This window comes from Scyliorhinus torazame, chromosome X (genome assembly GCF_047496885.1).
Source record: "Scyliorhinus torazame isolate Kashiwa2021f chromosome X, sScyTor2.1, whole genome shotgun sequence".
Classification (NCBI taxonomy): Eukaryota; Metazoa; Chordata; class Chondrichthyes; order Carcharhiniformes; family Scyliorhinidae; genus Scyliorhinus; species Scyliorhinus torazame.
The window spans coordinates 40,973,580-40,994,845 of NC_092738.1; the positions used below are offsets into that span (position 1 = coordinate 40,973,580).

The 21,266-nt window shown below is 49.4% G+C and overlaps 2 protein-coding genes across 5 annotated transcripts in view; one reads left to right on the forward strand and one right to left on the reverse strand.

The window, feature by feature from the left end:
- Positions 1–3,098, forward strand: part of LOC140405355 (Golgi reassembly-stacking protein 2-like) — a 50,448-nt gene extending 47,350 nt beyond the window's left edge. Inside the window, exon 10 of the mRNA XM_072493663.1 lies at positions 451–3,098. Coding sequence (XP_072349764.1) covers positions 451–662 — 212 coding nt within the window. The 3' untranslated portion in view covers positions 663–3,098. The remainder of the gene's footprint in view (positions 1–450) is intronic.
- Positions 3,099–5,159: 2,061 nt separating this feature from the next.
- The window catches only part of LOC140405356 (rho guanine nucleotide exchange factor 25-like), a 298,640-nt gene continuing 282,533 nt past the window's right edge, over positions 5,160–21,266 (reverse strand). For 2 of the 4 annotated variants that reach the window (XM_072493666.1, XM_072493664.1), the window contains 3 exons: positions 12,090–12,328; positions 10,816–10,910; positions 5,160–5,678 (listed from right to left, as the gene is read on the reverse strand). In XM_072493666.1, the coding sequence (XP_072349767.1) occupies positions 5,645–5,678; positions 10,816–10,910; positions 12,090–12,328 (368 nt within the window). In that variant the 3' untranslated portion in view covers positions 5,160–5,644. The remainder of the gene's footprint in view (positions 5,679–10,815; positions 10,911–12,089; positions 12,329–21,266) is intronic. The other 2 variants (XM_072493665.1, XM_072493667.1) reach the window with 2 other exon arrangements.

Here is a 21,266-nt window from a genome sequence, read left to right on the forward strand (position 1 = left end):
CCCTGTCCACAACTGTAGGGGGGGAAATCACGGTTGAGGAAGAAGGAACACATTTTCGAAGCACCATTTTGGAAAGTGGCATCATAACTTCATTCATTTTTTGCGTACTTGCCCTTGGGATTCTTTGCAGCATGCAGCCAATAGTATCACATTTTTTATTTGCACTAATTAAAAAGAAACCTAAAAATGCTTAATACAATTCTGTATTGAGTGCACAAGCACCATCGTGTACTAGTTGGACCAAATGGCCTTATTTTCCTCTCTTTTATCCGATGTGAAGCCTGTGACAGAAGGGTTAATCCCTTGGAATAAATGAAATGGTTTGTTTTTATGCTAAAATCGCAGAAGTATTAAGATGTATGCTAGTTGTGGAGAAAGCTATCTTCCGTTGCTCTCTACAAATTTTGTAGCCTTTGACATTAATTCTGATGTTTAACTCTTCCTTTCCAGGTTCACTCATGTCGACCACCAGTCCAGTCTCGCACCTGGCCTTCCCGAACCTTCCTCCTGCTGACCCTGCCATGACCCCTGTGCTTCCATCCTTCGCCACAGTGCCGCCATTTTGCCCCAGCCCCTCGAAGACATCAGCCAGCATGACGGCACCTTTTCACTCTCCGTGGAGTGAAATCTCGGACCCTGCGCCGACAGTAGCCCAGGAATAGTCTCCTGCTGGCAGCTGAGATAGAAAGTTGTCTTCCGCATTTGTTTTTTTGATGAAACTGGCAGCAGGGTATGGTCTACTCAGACAGTGCTAATAACCTACAGAGGGATGCCGACCCCAACACACTACTTCTGCCAAGATTCTAACAGTAGAAACAGCCCTATTTTACTAAAACAAAAGGCTTCCCAATTTAGCAATATGTATGTAGATGTCAGTCTGACTGTAGCAGCATGACAATCATTTAAGAAAAAACATTCCTGATAAACTAACAAAATTCCAAGCTGAAAATAGAAACCTTCCCTGTTCATCTCACACACATCTGCACAAGACCTATTCATCTTTTCAATACCTAGTGCGCGCACATTTTAACTGTAGCACAGCTCGATCATCTCAGCATGTTACGGTTTCTTTTAAAAAAAAAAAAAAAAAAGTATTTTGAATAATAGTGTTTTAACATCAATATAGTGACCACTCCAGGATCGTTTGCTGGGACTGAGAGCTAGTTAAAGTTTGAGACGTAGCAGTTTACAGAAACATTTTCCAAAAGAAAATCTGTGCATTAGTCCCCACTGTTTTGTCAAATCAAGTAGTTTGTTTTCATCTGCCTAGTATAGATTCTGTGGCAGTGTGAATGATTCTTCAAGAGATTGACATGCAGGGTTCTCCATTTTGTCCCCTCAGTATATTAGATCTCGTGGCCCATAACCTTGAATTGTTATCCCTAAGGCATTTTAACCAATAGTTTGTGTTTTATCAGTATTCAGTAGCAATTGGCCAGTATTGCAGAATGCCATTAACCATTTTACTTATCATGGTAATATTCTGTGGGAATGTTCTGTTGAAATACTGCATGTAGTTTGCTTATGATTTAATGTTAACCCGTTTGCAGGCTTATGACCATTACGATCTCGATTTATTTTTTGTTGCCAGTACTGAGCACTAAGCCTATTTAAGTTGAAGATACCAGAGTAATTTGTGGCTCCGAACGACAATGAAATGAAAATCACTTATTGTCACAAGTAGGCTTCAAATGAAGTTACTGTGGAAAGCCCCTAGTCGCCACATTCCGGCGCCTGTTCGGGGAGGCTGGTACGGGAATTGAACCGTGCTGCTGGCCTGCCTTGGTCTGCTTTCAAAGCCAGCGGTTTAGCCCTGTGCTAAACAAGAAAGCGGTTTCTTATTTCCCTACTCTTGTTGATTTTGTTCCCACTAAAATGCCACCAATCCAGTCTGTTAGGTAAAGCTTTGCAAGGTTTATTAATGGTATTTCAACATTTTTATTTTTTAAATTTTCACTTAAATTCTGTTATTTATATTGACTTGCTAATTGGTGCCCAAATCGTGTGATGTTTTGGAGTATCTTTAATTAAGCTCCCAAAGCATCCCCAACAATGATTTGCATTGGTTGCCTGAAAGTTGTATCACAGTGGTGAAAACCAAGTCAACAGTTGACCATCTTCTCAGCCACCTTCTCTCCTCCACATGTTTCTCTAAGCCACTGTGATGTTGGAGGCTTGTGTCCACAGAGAGCAGAAAGGCAATCCTTCATTTGTGAAAGTGGGAAGAAAATACTTGCCTGTTTGAATGATTAAACTGCTTCTGTCCAAAATGCCCCCCCCCCCCCTTCACATTTCTTTCCGTACTGGTCCTCTGCACTTGCAATGAGTTCATTGTGCAGTTTTAACACTACTGAAGTGTTAACACTAACACACTTGCAGGTTGCCTGTCAAAAGCAATAATGCAGGTTTATTGTACCTTGCTGTGAAGTCAGAACACTTTTATGTCCAAATTGTTTACTATGGCATATGGTCCACTGCCTTGTATGCCTTTTATTTTAAATATGGGGGGGCGCTGATTGGAACTTGCATATAACGGACTCTATTGTAGGAGAGTACTTAGGGGGACAAGGTGGCTGGTCGAACTGGAATGATTGTCTTCACTCGAGTGGTGTAAAGCATGTGTTGAGGACACACGCTTCCCTCATCCTTAATTTCGTATAAGAATACTGGACCAACTTTTTTTAAAAAACTGAGCTATACTGTGTTAAAGCCCTTCATGTCATTACTTTTGTAAAATGAGATGTTAGCTGTTCCTAAGCATCCAGGTGTCATTGAGTGCGAGTTGTGTGTTTCTGTATACCCCAACCGTATGCCATTGTGACTGCCAACGACTTGGGTGATTCTGGACACTGCACTCTAGTCCAAGTTGCTGATTGCAATAACTTAGTAATATACAGTATAGATTTTCAAATGCTATTGTATTTTTGGGAGCACTCCGATTGTAGTTCAATAGCATGGAAATTCAATGATTTTATACGTATTATTGTCCTGTAATGTTTGTTTTATAAGAAATTTAATGTTTACTGTGAAATTTTACTTTACTGTAATTGTACAGTAATTTGCTTTGGAACCATCAATAAAGATGGCAATTAATGTTGTGTGTTGCTTTGGTTTTCTGTAATTAGTTTTTTTTTGGGGTGGTTACTTGTGTCCTGAAGTGAAGCCAGCTCCAGGCTGATTGGGGTTTTACAACTGCATATCTGTTTCACTGCGGGCAAGCATTGGCATTCTATTAACTAATGAAGTTATAATCGGAGATCTCAATTTGGGAAATTATTGGACATCAAGCCCTCTGCTAAACTTTTAATCCCAATTTCACTGACTCCATTTAACTCCACAATGTAAATTGATGAATGCAAGTTGTGAATTTAATTTTAAACTACTGTCTTTGCAAAATGGTCATTGCATCCAGACCGGTTTTAAGGTAATGAGTGAGTGAGCAATGTTCATTCCGAAAGTTCCGAGAACAAAAAGTTCCTAACTGTGTTATGTATTTTTATCCCTTGTGCGGAAATTTTTCACAACGTTGTATTGGTAATCATGAAACACTCCCGACGATTTTGTTTTCTCTCTGGCACCAGGATAAATTCACCCCCATCCTAACTCATTACTGGAAAAGACCGACAATTTCACCAATGTCCATCACAGAGACTGACTCGGTAATACCACCATAGACCGAGCTGGCCGGGTCCTAAAGGACATCGCTGCTAGACTGGGACTGCAGCAGGTGGTGAGGGAACCAACAAGAGGGAAAAACATACTTGATCTCACCCTCACCAACCTGCCTGCTGCAGATGTGTCTGTCCATGACAGTATCGGTAGAAGTGACCACTGCACAGTCCTTGTGGAGACAAAGTCCCGTCTCCACATTGAGGATACCCTCCATCGTGTTGTGTGGCACTACCACCGTGCTAAATGGGATCGACTTCAAACAGATCCAGCAACTCCAGACTGGGCACCCATGAGGCACTGTGGGCCATCAGCAGCAGAATTATACTCGACCACAATCTGCCACCAAGCCAGGGGATCAACCCTGCTTCATTGAAGAGTGCAGGCGAGCAGGTCCACTCTCAATCATCAGTTACAGTTAGCTCTCGATCATCAGAACTATCTACAGAGGCAGAAAAACAAAATAACCTTCAATTATGATGTGCCAGATTACGCGAGTTCCACAGAGGGGGTGAGGAGTGACAGGCACGAGTGAGACCTGCACACCGCTGCACGCTAAATTGCTCCTCAGTATCCAAAGATGTGCTGGTTAGTTGGATTGGCCATGATAAATTGTCCATTCGTGTCCAAAGATGTGCAGGTTAGGTGGATTGGCCATGCTAAATTGTCCCTTAGTGTCCAAAGATGTGCAGGTTAGGTGGATTGGCCATTATAAATTGTCCCTTGTCCTTTAGGTGAGATGGGTAGTGCGGGATTAGGCCTTGTTAGGTGCTGTTTCGGAGGGTCGGCCCAGGCTCTATGGGCCTAATGGCCTCCTTATGCAGTGTAAGGATTTTATTCTATCTCATGGTACAATTTTGAAGGGAGTTCTCACCTGTGCCTGACCAATATTCATTTCAGCCAATATCACAAAAGTCATATGACCTGATTCTTATCTCCATCGTGGGAATTCGCCTTGTGTGAATTGGCTGCTGTGTTTGCTATGTGCAACAGTGACCACACTTACTGAAGTACTTGACTGTAGAGCTCTTTGGGACATCTTGAGGCGATGAAAGATTAAGCAACGCCTATGTTGCAAAACTCTCTTTCCTCATTTTCAAATCCCTTCCCATAGTCTTGCCCCCCTCTTTATTCCTGTACCCTCCACCACTCCACAACCCTTTGCGATCTCTGAGCTCTTTGAATTCTGGCCTCTTGAAAATTGCTGATTTCATTTATTCCACTGTTAGTTGTTCTGTCTTCAGCTAGCTCTTGACACTAAGAACTGGCTCAATCTCTCCGCCTCTCTTCCCTTACCCTTTTGACCAAGTTTTTGACTATTTGCTCTATCTGTTTTATTATGTGAAAGGTGCTAAATACAATTTGTGATTGATGATATAAATGCTGTGTCTTTCAAATCTTTCATCGTGTTTGAGTGAAATACTTTTGATTAGGTACCAAGTTGCCTGGTTCTGCTGACGTCTTGCTATGCAACAAAAGAACAAACTCCCTTTGGTGGCCTTTTTAGACGTTTTTCCATTTTAATTTGATATATGATACACCAGCATTGTACTCCATCTCAACACCTCTTTAAAAGATGATATTTTATTAAAACATGCATATACAGGAGTATGATCATAGAAAATGCTCAGCGGTAAATGGGCCACATTTTAGCAAAGAGCTCCGTGGAGATGAAATCACAAACTGATAGAAGATACGTTGGGAATGAGAATCAAGCAGCCCATTGACATGCTCTCTTTCCCCCCCCCCCCCCCCCCCCCCACCCTTTCAGACATGCTGGGGGGAGTGAGGGGGTTGTGGATGGAGCAAGGAGTTGATTTTACTTCCTGTTCCTAATGTTGCTTCATCTTCAATTGAAGTTGATTCAATCTTGCTTCTTTCTCCTGATGAGGCGTAAGCTTCCCTCAATGGTCGAGACACACGTGTAAACTTATCAATTGTCAATTCTGCTTACAGATGGGCAGTCGTAGTGAGTCTAAGTGCCGGGTAGATAAAACTGGGACTGTAGCCTGTATTCATGGATTGAGAAAAGGATAAATACTGGCAATCAGTAGACATTCCATAATTGGACTTTGAGCATTCAGTAGGGTCAATATTCTTTTCCCAGATTTTGAAATTCCTTGCATAACTTATCCTTGATCTTTCCCAGGTCATGACCTTTGCTTGGTTATGTGGCCATGCATGATGGCTGCCTTCTGGATGCACTCTTCACCCTGGCCATGAAGCATAGTCAGTGTGTGTTAGTTATTCAGCAGCTGTTGACATTCCAACAAGGGCCACCAAATAACGACCTGTATCGGGAACACAGACTAACCTTTCACTGTAGCAGAGAGGCACTGAGGCCAATTGTAGAGGTCCAACTGCTACCACAACTAAAGCCAGTCGAATGAGCAAGGGATGGAACTTGGGGCCATTGTGTTCTGCATATCTCAGCTCAGGACAGTTACCTTATTTTTAAAAACGTTCTTGACACCCAAGTTTAGGGGGTGAAATTACAAGGACAGATTTCACAAATGTGGCATGCATTTCCATCAGGGGGTGATACCATTCAGTTGTTCCAAATGATAAGGTGTTCCAAATGATAAATAGATTGAACGGAATTGATACAGAATCGGGGGCACAACTGTAATATTGGCATTAGGCCATTTTAGGAGTGATGTTGGGAAGTGATTTTTCCTTCAAAGGGAGGAGAAATCTGGAGTTTTCGCCTCCAAAAGACTGGATTCTGGGAAACAATTGGAGCTTTCAACACCAAGATTGCTACATTTTTGTTGGGTAAGAGTACTGAGGGTTCTGGGTAAAGGACCTGAATTGGAACAGTAAGCCTCCTTGAAGCTGCTCCACCATTCAAAATGATCATGGTTGAACATCAACTCTACTGACCCGCCAAGCCCCCATATGGAGACCAGGCACAGATTGGCCATAATCAAAGAAAGTGGCAGAGCAGGCCCGAGGGGCTGAAGGACTTCCTTCTGTTCCGATGCAAAGTAGTGCTATTTCCACAAAGTGTTGAAAGACTACATTTCAATAATGTCCCATGCTGTTGCTTTCTAAATCATATCAAAATCGGAATATTTTTGCACATCTGCAAGTGATTTGATCGCTACTTGCGTTGCTGCTTAAAGGTCAAATTGTCATGTTAATTGCTTGAGGGTGGAAGGTCAAACAGGGCACATTGGCAGCTCTATTCCACCACTTTACATGCCTATGAATTCAGGGGTGCTGTAAGGGTGTTTCTTTGCACTGATTAAAAGTGTTTAATCCTGGAAAGTTTAAAAAAAAAAAATCATTTACGGGATGTGGGTGTCGCTGGTTAGGCCAGCATTTATTGCCCATCCCTAGTTGCCCTTCACAAGTTGGTGGCCTTGAGCCGCTGCAGTCTATGTGGTGTAGGTACACCCACTGTGCTGTTAGGGAGGGAGTTCCAGGATGTTGCCCCAGCGACAGTGAAGGAACGGTGATATATTTCCAAGTCAGGATGGTGAGTGACTTGGAGGGGAACCTCCAGGTGGTGGGGTTCCCAGGTATCTGCTGCTCTTGTCCTTCTAGATGGTAGAGGTCGTGGGTTTGGAAGGTGCTGTCTGAGGAACCTTGGTGAGTTACTGCAGTGCATCTTGTAGACGGTACACACGGCTGCCACTGTGCGTCGATGGTGGAGGGAGTGAATGTTTGTGGATGGGGTGCCAATCAAGCAGGGCTGCTTTGTCCTGGATAGTGTCGAGCTTCTTGAGTGTTGTTGGAGCTGCGCTCATCCAGGCAAGTGGAGAGTATTCCATCACACTCCTGACTTGTGCCTTGTAGATGGTGGACAGGCTTTGGGGGGGGGGGGGGGGGGGGGGTCAGGAGGTGAGTTACTCACTGCAGGATTCCCAGCCTCTGACCTGCTCTGGTAGCCACAGTATTTATATGTCTGGGTCCAGTTCAGTTTCTGATCAATGGTAACCCCCAGGATGTTGATTGGGGCAGAGTGGGGCAAAATGGCAAGGCAGACCTGGAAGGATCGGTATCGCTTTATTTTTGCACCAACTGGTGGAATTCATCTCACTAAGCACTACTCAAAAACAATATGCCCCTGACGAATGAAAGAAAATGATACGATGCCCCATGTGGTTCAGCAGTTTTTTGTCATAACAATTCCAATTAAGCTGCAACTCCACGCCTGTTCTTTTGAACAAAAAGTTGCACTTTGTGGTTCCCCCAGTGACTTGGAGATGGAATGCACCATCCAGTATGTGACAGATATACTGAGCCTCGGTTTTAATCCTCTGCGTCAAGTTAGCTGATTGCAGGCGGCCGTTAGATTTGGCTTCAGCAGCAATGTGCAAGGAAGGGTTCAAATAAATCATTTACAGATCTTGCTCCTGATAGGAATTCAGTGATTTCTGAGCATGCATCGACGTTGGATGAGAATTGCAGTTGCGATAGTCTCCAGCAACAACACTATCCCACATGTGGTAATTTAAAGGGGCCAATTTGTGTGAGTGGTCAGTGCAGAACCTTAAAGCTGCACAGCCATTGCAGCTTGGAGGGAACATTGGTCTCTGATTGTATAGCCCACATTCAGTAGCACCGTGGTTAGCACAGTTGCTTCACAGCACCAGGGTCCCAGGTTTGATTCCCATCTTGGGTGACTGTGCGGCGTCTGCATGTTCTCCGTGTCTGCGTTTCCTCCGGATGCTCCGGTTTCATCCCACAGTCCAAAGATGTGCAGGTTAGGTGGATTGGCCATGTTAAATTGTCCCTTAGTGTCCAAAGATGTACAGGTTAGGTGGATTGACCATGTTAAATTGTCCCTTAGTGTCCAAAAAGGTTAGGAGGGGTTATTGGGTTATGGGGATAGGGTGGAAGTGAGCACGAAAGTGGGTCGGTGCGGACTCGATGTGCCGAATGGCCTCCTTCTGCACTGTATGTTCTATGATTCTCATTGCCCCAGTTCACACGCAAAGAATGAATACTTGAGTCCGACAGCAGAGCCCTTTCCACAGTTGTGGAACTACAAGCACCCTGGTCCAAAGCAACGTTCTCAGAAGAGGACATCAGCACTAAATTCAGTGGGAACATAAATTGCAGGTTTTAGTCTCCTGTCACCAACACGTAACAACAATGCCTTTTGAGGCACCTGAGGCTCTTCCAAAAAGGGCAAGGAATCTTGTGGCTTGCTCCCAAACAGTAACAAATTAAGATTATAAATTGCACACATTCCATACATTACAGATACTTGCAGAAGATACCAGGCAGTAATGCACCCTGGTCTCAGGTGCTCAGATGCCAACAGTAAACTGGTCACATCTGAATCCTTTGACCAAGTGTGTAGCTCGCTTATTATATTACATATATAACACCCTCAGTCCCAATCATGGGACTTCAACTTGACAAAGGGAAGAGCTACATCTCCAACCCCTATAGACGGCAGGATCACGGTTTCGGACGTAGGCAAGCCTGTAACCAGCGGTTAAAACAGGAACATTAAAACAGGACAATTGTACCAATTTCAGATTTGGACAGTAGAGTATATTCCTACTGAGCATCTAAACGTTAAATCGAAGGTCCTGACAGTGCTCAAGGTAGTTTCCAAACCATTTGCTTCTTGTAACGAATGCTATCATCTTCAGTGAAGAGAAGGCAGCACTCATTTGCCCCACCTTGGATGAGATGGTGATTTAAGTTTGTTTCCTTGGCGAGGAATGAAAACACAGCACCATGGCATGCTTGTTTGTTGACACAGTGCGGGGCTTGAAAGTTGCTAATAGGCCGTTCTCCCGACAGCTAGTGCAAGATGGCGGGCTAGAGGCTCACCACGGAGTGACGGGAAAAGGGAGCGCAAATGCAAACTTCAAAAGCAAACAAAAGTCTTCAGAACCAAAAAAGGTGCGGCGAGATGAGAAATGTTTACAAATACTGACCAGGGAGGACTCAAAATGGAGAGTGGCCGTTTGTATACAAAGCTCAGACCACAAAGAGAGTCGATTGGAACTTAAGCAACATCGATAAAGACAAGTCAACCATTGTCGCACAGGAAAATTGCCGGATGTGGGCTGCATGTCTTCCCTGGAAATTTGGATATATCCCATTTCAGGCAGCTACTTTATCACTCTTCCGCTAAAGATTTGACATGCTTCCTCGATGTCACGCTTGGCTCTTTTACCAACTGTATCTTTGGCAACATTTTTCTTCTGTCCCACTTACTCCAAACTGACACAACTGTCTTTATTTTAAAAAGCCGAGCGTGTGTTATTTTAAGGAAAGATTTTTGCCTCTTTTGCCTTCCTGCCTTCACACTCAGCTTAGTTGAGAACTCAGACACCAACCCCAAAAGTCAAAAGCATTGTGCAATCTGCGAAAATATTGAACTGGACACAAGTCTCACTGACGACGTGATCTCACTACTGCAGGTTGATGAAGGAAGGATAGCGTGGATCTTTTGCCTTCAGGTGTTTCAATGGCAGGTGCAGTACTGCAGTGCGACCAACTGTTAGCTGAGAGTAAAAAAAGTGGCGATTGCAGCTTAATTTGGTGGTTTAAGCACAGGGAGATAAACAGGAGGCACTTTAAAGCGCTAAAGTTGCTTTTCAGTGTCTTAATGATTGCCCTGAAATGGACTTTTTTGAAAGTAATGGGTCACGCCAAGTTCTTCGTCATCAGGATGGTGCATTTCAGAGTGCGAGAAATGCAGGTGAGTTTGTCCTTCCACTGAGTTGAAATCCCCCAGCAGAATGTGGCTGAATCCTATTTAGAAATCTCAGAAAGGTGGCTTTACCTTTGCAGAAGAACCCGCTCAATTGGTAAAACAGCTGGTCTTATTGGGGTTAGGTATTCCGCAAAGGGGCACTCAAATCCATTTGGAACTGCTGAGCAGTCCATGACCCAGAAGCTAATACAGAAACTTGTACCCAGATAACACGGACAATATGAAAAGCCGTGACAGCACAATGCCTTTGACCTTCCATGACTCTGAGCCTGTTAAGTATTGTTCTCCGGGCAGGCCAGTTGGTGCAGATTGCCAATGCTCGCCAAACCTTAACCGACTTGTTCTGAGAATTAGTTCATGGACTAAGAACTAACAATACGGAGCTGACCCACAGTGTGTATGCTCCTGGACCTAAGTTCCTTTAAGCAAAGAAAAAAACAACAAAGCAGCTATTTTACTGGTTGCTCTCATCCAGATAGTCTTGGCTCCTATGTTTGTCCACTGATTTGTGACCATGGGCTCCGATCTTTGTTGAATTCCCACCTCTGGTGTTCTGTTCAGAGGAATGGAGACAAAGTTAGACAGGATCTCAGAGAAAGTCAATCACCATTTCCTTCCAAATAACTCTCCAGCTCCACTGCTGCCTGTGGCAAGGGTCGCCCCATGTGGCAAGGGTCGCCCCATGGGGCAAGGGTCGCCCCATGTGGCAAGGGTCGCCCCATGGGGCAAGGGTCGCCCCATGTGGCAAGGGTCGCCCCATGTGGCAAGGGTCGCCCCATGAGGAAAGATTGGGCAGTTGGGGCCTGTACCCATTGGGGTTTAGAAGAATGAGAGGTGATCTCATTGAAACGTTTCAGATCCTGAGGGGATTTATCAGGGTGGATGTGGAGAGGATTTTCCCCCTTGTGGAGAATCAGGAGACACAGTTGGAAAATAAGGGGGTCTCCCATGTAATACGGAGATGAGGAGGAATTTCTTCCCTCAGAGGGTTGTGAATGTTTGGGACTCTCTTCCCAGACAGCAATGGAGGTGGGGGTCATTGAATATTTTTAAGGCAGATGTAGATATATTCTTGATTTTGTGCTGCCTGGCTACTTTCCCCTTGGGGGCACAGAAATGCAGCCTGATCCTACAATCACAGAATCCCTGCAGAGCAAAAGGAGGCCATTCGGCCCAGCCAGTCTGCACCGGCCCTTGGAAAGAGCACCCCACTTAAGCCCACACATCCACCCCATCCCCGTAACCCAGTAACCCCACCTAACCCTTTTGAACACGAAGGGGCAATTTAGCATGCCGCCCCCAACCTTCTCCCATCCAAGGCCGACAATGCAAAGCCTTGGCGGAGCTTCCTGCCTAGTAATCAGGAACAGAAACCTGGTATAGAATCAAAAGATAGGCTTAGCGAGGTGTAAATGGGAAAAGCAGAACTATCACCAACATCTGCAGCCGAATGCATATGTTCCGTTGATGTTACCTGATTCCAATATGGTTTCTTTTTTCCTCAACCAACGGTTCCCCCACCCCCACCGTGGTTGACAGGGTGCTCGACCGTGTCCATCCGTTTCCCCACATTTTATTGTGGTAGGGCTCCAAATGACGCTTTGGCCGAGATCTGCTATCTCGCCACTAGATCAGGGTTCGAACCAGGGGCCTACTTTGCAACCGAGTTCTAAAGTTGTCGAGAGTTCTGGCTAGACTCTTCAAAAGGAGCCCTTTCGAAGCCAGTGCTTACCTTCCCCTGACACTGATTTGTTTCCAGGGTGGCATTGCCAGTCCTGCAGGGGGGCAGAAACAGTGTTGGCAGTGATGTGTTGTAGGCCTTCATGGAGGGAAACTGGTTCCTGTCCATAGATGCGGAAGAATGGGGCCTCATTCCAGCTGAGATGGACAGCGCTGTCCGAGCATCACGGGGTCTTCCCAAGCTGTTCGATTTGTTTTCCCTCCTCTGATATTCAATCGGAGATTGCAGAGCTGCAAACATGGAATGAAAGGCTTCAGGTTTGATCCACAGTGGTAACAAAAAAAAACCTTAACGTGCTGCTGCAACAACAACTTTCATCCAAATAGCACCTTTAGCATAGTATCCCCCCACCCCTGCCCCCTTCCCCCAGGCACTTCAGGGGCACATAATTGGACTAGATTTGAGGAGAGGTTGAGTAGGTTGGGCCTGTGCTCATTGGAGTTTAGACGAATGAGAGGTGACCTTATTGAGACATATCGGATTCTCGGGGGGTTTGACAGGGTCGATGCTGAGAGGTTGTTTCCCCTTGTGGGAGAGTCTAGGACCAGAGGGCAGAGTCTCAGAGTCAGGGGGTCACCCATTTCACACAGAGATGAGGAGGAATTTCTTCTCTCAGAGGGGAGTGAATCTGGGGAATTCTTTACCCCAGAGAGCTGTAGAGGCTGGGTCGGCAAGTATGTTCACGGCTGAGATTTTTAATCAGTGAGGGAATCGAGGGTTATGCGGAAAGTGGAGTTGAGGATTATCACATCAGATCAGTCATAATCTCATTGGATTGGCAGCTCAACGTTCCAGGATTTAGATGTTTCAGGCGGGATAGAGGGGGATGTAAAAGGGGTGGCGGAGTTGCGCTACTGGTTAGGGAGAATATCACAGCTGTACTGCGGGAGGACACCTCAGAGGGCAGTGAGGCTATATGGGTAGAGATCAAGAATAAGAAGGGTGCAGTCACAATGTTGGGGGTATACTACAGGCCTCCCAACAGCCAGCGGGAGATAGAGGAGCAGATAGGTAGACAGATTTTGAAAAGGAGTAAAAACAACAGGGTTGTTGTGATGGGAGACTTCAACTTCCCCAATATTGACTGGGACTCACTTAGTGCCAGGGGCTTAGACGGGGCGGCGTTTGTAAGGAGCATCCAGGAGGGCTTCTTAAACAATATGTAGACAGTCCAACTAGGGAAGGGGCGGTACTGGACCTGGTATTGGGGAATGAGCCCGGCCAGGTGGTAGATGTTTCAGTAGGGGAGCATTTCGGGAACAGTGACCACAATTCAGTAAGTTTTAAAGTGCTGGTGGACAAGGATAAGAGTGGTCCTAGGGTGAATGTGCTAGATTGGGGGAAGGCTAATTATAACAATATTAGGCAGGAACTGAAGAACCTAGATTGGGGGCGGATGTTTGAGGGCAAATCAACATCTGACATGTGGGAGGCTTTCAAATGTCAGTTGAAAGGAATTCAGGACCAGCATGTTCCTGTGCGGAAGAAGGATAAATACGGCAAATTTCGGGAACCTTGGATAACGAGAGATATTGTAGGCCTCGTCAAAAAGAAAAAGGAGGCATTTGTCAGGGCTAGAAAGCTGAGAACAGCCGAAGCCTGTGTGGAATATAAGGAAGGTAGGAAGGAACTTAAGCAAGGAGTCAGGAGGGCTAAAAGGGGTCACGAAAAGTCATTGGCAAATAGGGTTAAGGAAAATCCCAAAGCTTTTTACATGTACATAAAAAGCAAGAGGGTAGCCAGGGAAAGGGTTGGCCCACTGAAGGACAGGCAAGGGAATCTATGTGTGGAGCGAGAGGAAATGGGCGAGGTACTAAATGAATACTTTGCATCAGTATTCACCAAAGAGAAGAAATTGGTGGATGTTGAGTCTGGAGAAGGGTGTGTAGATAGCCTGGGTCACATTGAGATCCAAAAAGATGAGGTGTTGGGCATCTTGAAAAATATTACGGTAGATAAGTCCCCAGGGCCTGATGGGATCTACCCCAGAGTACTGAAGGAGGCTAGAGAGGAAATTGATCTTGACAGAAATCTTTGGGTCCTCACTGTCTTCAGGTGATGTCCCTGAGGACTGGAGAATACCAATGTTTATCCTTTGTTTAAGAAGGGCAGCAAGGATAATCCAGGGAACTACAGGCCGGTGAGCCTTACATCAGTGGTAGGGAAATTACTGGAGAGAATTCTTCAAGACAGGATCTACTCCCATTTGGAAGCAAATGGACGTATTAGTGAGAGGCAGCACGGTTTTGTGAAGGGGAGGTCATGTCTCACTAACTTGATAGAGTTTTTCGAGGTCACAAAGATGATTGATGCAGGTAGGGCAGTGGATGTTGTCTATATGGACTTCAGTAAGGCCTTTGACAAGGTCCCTCATGGCAGTCTGGTACAAAAGGTGAAGTCACACGTGATCAGGGGTGAGCTGGCAAGGTGGATACAGAACTGGCTAGGTCATAGACGGCAGAGAGTAGCAATGGAAGGGTGCTTTTCTAATTGGAGGGCTGTGACTAGTGGTGTTCCACAGGGATCAGTGCTGGGACCTTTGCTGTTTGTAGTATATATAAATGATTTGGAGGAAAATGTAACTGGTCTGATTAGTAAGTTTGCAGACGACACAAAGGTTGGTGGAATTGCGGATAGCGATGAGGACTGTCAGAGGATACAGCAGGATTTAGATTGTTTGGAGACTTGGGCGGAGAGATGGCAGATGGAGTTTAATCCGGACAAATGTGAGGTAATGCATTTTGGAAGGTCTAATGCAGGTAGGGAATATACAGTGAATGGTAGAACCCTCAAGAGTATTGACAGTCAGAGAGATCTTGGTGTACAGGTCCACAGGTCACTGAAAGGTGGAGAAGGTAGTCAAGAAGGCATATGGCATGCTTGCCTTCATTGGCTGGGGCATTGAGTATAAAAATTGGCAAGTCATGTTGCAGCTGTATAGAACCGTAGTTAGGCCACACTTGGAGTATAGTGTTCAATTCTGGTCGCCACACTACCAGAAGGATGTGGAGCCTTTAGAGAGGGTGCAGAAGAGATTTACCAGGATGTTGCTTAGTATGGAGGGCATTAGCTATGAGGAGCGGTTGAATAAACCTGGTTTGTTCTCACTGGAACGAAGGAGGTTGAGGGGAGACCTGATAGAGGTATACAAAATTATGAGGGGCATAGACAGAGTGGATAGTCAGAGGCTTTTCCCCAGGGTAAAGGGGTCAATTACTAGGGGGCATAGGTTTAAGGTGAGAGGGGCAAGGTTTAGAGTAGATGTACGAGGCAAGTTTTTTACGCAGAGGGTAGTGGGTGCCTGGAACTCGCTACCGGAGGAGGTGGTGGAAGCAGGGACGATAGTGACATTTAAGGGGCATCTTGACAAATACATGAATAGGATGGGAATAGAGGGATACGGACCCAGGAAGTGCAGAAAATTTTAGTTTAGACGGGCAGCATGGTCGGCACGGGCTTGGAGGGCCGAAGGGCCTGTTCCTGTGCTGTACTTTTCTTTGTTCTTTGTTTGTTTGTTCTTTGAATGGTGGAGCAGGCTCGATGGGCTGAATGGCCTACTTCTCTGCCTTATGGTTGTGGAGTCCCATGCATATGAGATAACAGGACACCTGACCAAAGACTTGGCATTAAGTGGTAGATTTTAAGGACTGTCTTCAGGAAGAAGAGCAAAGTGAAGAGGCAGGGAGGAGCGTACCGGCCAGTTCAACTCCCCAATGTTGACAGAATTGCTAAACTTGGGCTTGACCGGGGAGAAACTTCTCAAGGCCCCAATGAAATGATGAAGGGCGCGATCTACCAGCCACACTGCGCCTGAAAGTCAGCGTGCCACGGCGCAACGTGGCTGCTAGATGCCTGGAGACTCCGCTCCCGGGATATACCCGCCTTGCTACACCTCGTGAGATGTAACAGGATCTTGTGATGTCGTGATGTCAATCCCGCCTCTTTTTGGCATATCTGCATATTGGAGCGACAGCTAGTCTCACTCTAATATGCTGTTCCCTGAGGTAACCGAGGCGTTGGTATCGATCCCCTTCGCCTCGGGCGAGCGCCGCTCAGGACTGGTCGCCACAAACGGGGAGCAGGCGCAACGGCACTCGTGGGGGGTGTCCAGAAGATTGGAGGCCCCGGGCGCGTGTCCTCTCAGCAGGGTGGCACCCTGGACACTGCTGGTGCCAGCCTGGCAGTACCAAGGTGTCCAGATGGCACTGCCAGGCTGGTGTTGCCGAGCTGTCCTTTTTTTACTGATGGGGATCGGCCTTCATGTGCACGTGACTAAGTGCGGCCTCGACCGCGTGTTCCCTGCTGCGGCCCCGTCTCTAACCGGAGTCACGTTAGGTAGCGATGTTTCTCGGTGCTGCGAGCGTGGCTAAATGCGCTACCTGTGGGACTCTCTTCCCATTCGGGCCCTCAAGCCGGCGCAAAACACCCGCCAAACTCACCCAACTGACACTTCAACATTTTTTGCTTGGATTCCGCCCTTTGTGGCTGCAAATACATTGGGCGGAATTCTCCTTCGCGCCGCACCCGTTTTCCGTTGTAACGCCCCCCCCCCCCCCCCACCCCCCGCCGGCAGCGGAATCCTCTGTTTCGGCAGCCGGCCAAAGGGGTTTCCATTGTGGGCACCCCCACACCGTCGGGAAATCCGCAGGTGTGAGCGCGCTGCCGCTGAAGTGGAGAATGTCGCTGACGGAGAATCCCGCTGACGGAGAATCCCGGTGACGGAGAATCCCGGGGACGGAGAATCCCGGGGACGGAGAATCCGGCCGGCAGAGAATCCGGCAGACAGAGAATCCCGCCGACGGAGAATCCCGGTGACGGAGAATCCGGCTGACGGAGAATCCCGGTGACGGAGAATCCTGGTGACGGAGAATCCCGGTGATGGAGAATCCCGGTGATGGAGAATCCCGGTGACGGAGAATCCGGCCGACGGAGAATCCTGGTGACGGAGAATCCCGCCGACGGAGAATCCCGGTGACGGAGAATCCGGCCGACGGAGAATCCCGGTGACGGAGAATCCGGCCGACGGAGAATCCCGGTGATGGAGAATCCCGGTGACGGAGAATCCCGCTGACAGAGAATCCCGGTGACGGAGAATCCCGGTGATGGAGAATCCCGGTGACGGAGAATCCCGCTGACAGAGAATCCCGGTGACGGAGAATCCCGGTGATGGAGAATCCCGGTGACGGAGAATCCCGCTGACGGAGAATCCCGCTGACGGAGAATCCCGCTGACGGAGAATCCCGGTGACGGAGAATCCCGGTGACGGAGAATCCCACTGACAGAGAATCCCGGTGACGGAGAATCCCGCTGACGGAGAATCCCGCTGACGGAGAATCCCGGTGACGGAGAATCCCGGTGACGGAGAATCCCGGTGACGGAGAATCCCGCTGACAGAGAATCCCGGTGATGGAGAATCCCGGTGATGGAGAATCCCGGTGACGGAGAATCCCGCTGACGGAGAATCCCGCTGACAGAGAATCCCGCTGACGGAGAATCCCGGTGACGGAGAATCCCACTGACAGAGAATCCCGGTGACGGAGAATCCCGCTGACGGAGAATCCCGCTGACGGAGAATCCCGCTGACAGAGAATCCCGGTGACGGAGAATCCCGGTGACGGAGAATCCCGGTGACGGAGAATCCCGCTGACAGAGAATCCCGCTGACGGAGAATCCCACTGACGGAGAATCCCGGTGATGGAGAATCCCGGTGACAGAGAATCCCGCTGACAGAGAATCCCGGTGACAGAGAATCCCGCTGACAGAGAATCCCGGTGACAGAGAATCCCGCTGACAGAGAATCCTGGTGACGGAGAATCCCGCTGACAGAGAATCCCGGTGACAGAGAATCCCGCTGACGGAGAATCCCGGTGACAGAGAATCCCGCTGACGGAGAATCCCGGCGACGGAGAATCCCACTGACAGAGAATCCCGGTGACAGAGAATCCCGGTGACGGAGAATCCCGCTGACAGAGAATCCCGGTGACGGAGAATCCGGCCGGCGGAGAATCCCGGTGACGGAGAATCCGGCCGACGGAGAATCCTGGTGACGGAGAATCCCGGTGACGGAGAATCCGGCCGACGGAGAATCCCGGTGACGGAGAATCCGGCCGACGGAGAATCCCGGTGACGGAGAATCCGGCCGACAGAGAATCCCGCTGACAGAGAATCCCGGTGACGGAGAATCCCGGTGACGGAGAATCCCGCTGACGGAGAATCCGGCCGACAGAGAATCCAACCGACGGAGAATCCCGGTGACGGAGAATCCCGGTGACGGAGAATCCGGCCGACGGAGAATCCCGGCCGACGGAGAATCCCGCCGACGGAGAATCCCGCCGACGGAGAATCCCGCTGACGGAGAATCCCGCTGACAGAGAATCCCGCTGACGGATAATCCCGCTGAGGGAGAATCCCGCTGACGGAGAATCCGGCCGGCAGAGAATCCTGGTGACGGAGAATCCGGCCGACGGAGAATCCCGGTGACAGAGAATCCCGGTGACAGAGAATCCCGGTGACAGAGAATCCCGGTGACAGAGAATCCCGGTGACGGAGAATCCCGGTGCTGGAGAATCCCACTGACGGAGAATCCCGGTGGCGGAGAATCCCGCGGGTGGAGAATCCCGCTGACGGAGAATCCCGGTGACGGAGAATCCCGCTGACGGAGAATCCCGGTGACGGAGAATCCCGGTGACAGAGAATCCCGCCGACGGAGAATCCCGCTGACAGAGAATTCCGCTGACAGAGAATCCCGCTGACAGAGAATCCCGGTGACGGAGAATCCCGGTGACGGAGAATCCCGGTGACGGAGAATCCCGCTGACAGAGAATCCCGGTGACGGAGAATCCCGCTGACAGAGAATCCCGCTGACAGAGAATCCCGGTGACGGAGAATCCCGCTGACGGAGAATCCCGGTGACGGAGAATCCGGCCGACGGAGAATCCTGGTGACGGAGAATCCCGGTGACGGAGAATCCGGCCGACGGAGAATCCCGCTGACAGAGAATCCCGGTGACGGAGAATCCCGGTGACGGAGAATCCCGGTGACGGAGAATCCCGGTGACGGAGAATCCCGGTGACAGAGAATCCCGGTGACGGAGAATCCGGCCGGCAGAGAATCCTGGTGACGGAGAATCCGGCCGACGGAGAATCCCGGTGACAGAGAATCCCGGTGACAGAGAATCCCGGTGACAGAGAATCCCGGTGACGGAGAATCCCGGTGCCGGAGAATCCCACTGACGGAGAATCCCGGTGACGGAGAATCCCGCCGACAGAGAATCCCGCTGACGGAGAATCCCGGTGACAGAGAATCCCGGTGACAGAGAATCCCGGTGACAGAGAATCCCGGTGACAGAGAATCCCGGTGACAGAGAATCCTGGTGACAGAGAATCCCACTGACGGAGAATCCCGGTGACGGAGAATCCCGCCGACAGAGAATCCCGGTGACGGAGAATCCCGGTGACAGAGAATCCCGGTGACAGAGAATCCTGGTGACGGAGAATCCGGCCGACGGAGAATCCCGGTGACGGAGAATCCCGGTGACGGAGAATCCCGGTGATGGAGAATCCCGGTGACGGAGAATCCCGGTGACGGAGAATCCCGGTGACGTAGAATCCGGCCGACAGAGAATCCCGGTGACGGAGAATCCCGGTGACGGAGAATCCGGCCGACGGAGAATCCCGGTGACGGAGAATCCCGCTGACGGAGAATCCCGGTGACGGAGAATCCGGCCGACGGAGAATCCCGGTGACGGAGAATCCCGGTGACGGAGAATCCCGGTGACGGAGAATCCCGCCGACAGAGAATCCTGGTGACGGAGAATCCCGGTGACGGAGAATCCCGGTGACGGAGAATCCCGCCGACAGAGAATCCTGGTGACGGAGAATCCCGGTGACGGAGAATCCCGGTGACGGAGAATCCCGGTGACGGAGAATCCCGCCGACAAGAGAATCCAACCGACGGAGAATCCCGGTGAAGGAGAATCCCGGTGACGGAGAATCCCGGTGACAGAGCATCCTGGTGACAGAGCATCCTGGTGACGGAGAATCCCGGTGACGGAGAATCCCGCCGACAGAGAATCCCGCTGACAGAGAATCCCGGTGACGGAGAATCCCGGTGACGGAGAATCCCGCTGACAGAGAATCCCGGTGACGGAGAATCCCGGTGACGGAGAATCCGGCCGACGGAGAATCCCGCTGACAGAGAATCCCGGTGACGGAGAATCCCGGTGACGGAGAATCCGGCCGACGGAGAATCCCGGTGACGGAGAATCCCGGTGACGGAGAATCCCGGTGACGGAGAATCCCGGTGACGGAGAATCCCGCCGACAGAGAATCCTGGTGACGGAGAATCCCGGTGACGGAGAATCCCGGTGACGGAGAATCCCGCCGACAGAGAATCCTGGTGACGGAGAATCCCGGTGACGGAGAATCCCGGTGACGGAGAATCCCGGTGACGGAGAATCCCGCCGACAGAGAATCCAACCGACGGAGAATCCCGGTGACGGAGAATCCCGCTGACGGAGAATCCCGGTGACGGAGAATCCGGCCGACGGAGAATCCTGGTGACGGAGAATCCCGCTGACGGAGAATCCCGGTGACGGAGAATCCAACCGACGGAGAATCCCGGTGACGGAGAATCCCGCTGACGGAGAATCCCGGTGACGGAGAATCCCGCCGACGGAGAATCCTGGTGAAGGAGAATCCCGCCGACGGAGAATCCCGGTGACGGGGAATCCCGGTGACGGAGAATCCCGGTGACGGAGAATCCCGGTGACGGAGAATCCGGCCGACGGAGAATCCCGGTGACGGAGAATCCCGGTGACGGAGAATCCGGCCGACAGAGAATCCAACCGACGGAGAATCCCGGTGACGGAGAATCCGGCCGACGGAGAATCCCGGTGACGGAGAATCCCGGTGACGGAGAATCCGGCCGGCGGAGAATCCCGGTGGCGGAGAATCCCGGTGACGGAGAATCCCGGTGACGGAGAATCCCGCTGACAGAGAATCCCGGCCGACGGAGAATCCCGCTAACGGAGAATCCCGGTGACGGAGAATCCCGGTGACGGAGAATCCCGCTGACGGAGAATCCCGGTGACGGAGAATCCCGCTGACAGAGAATCCCGGTGACGGAGAATCCCGGCTGACGGAGAATCCCGCTGACACAGAATCCCGC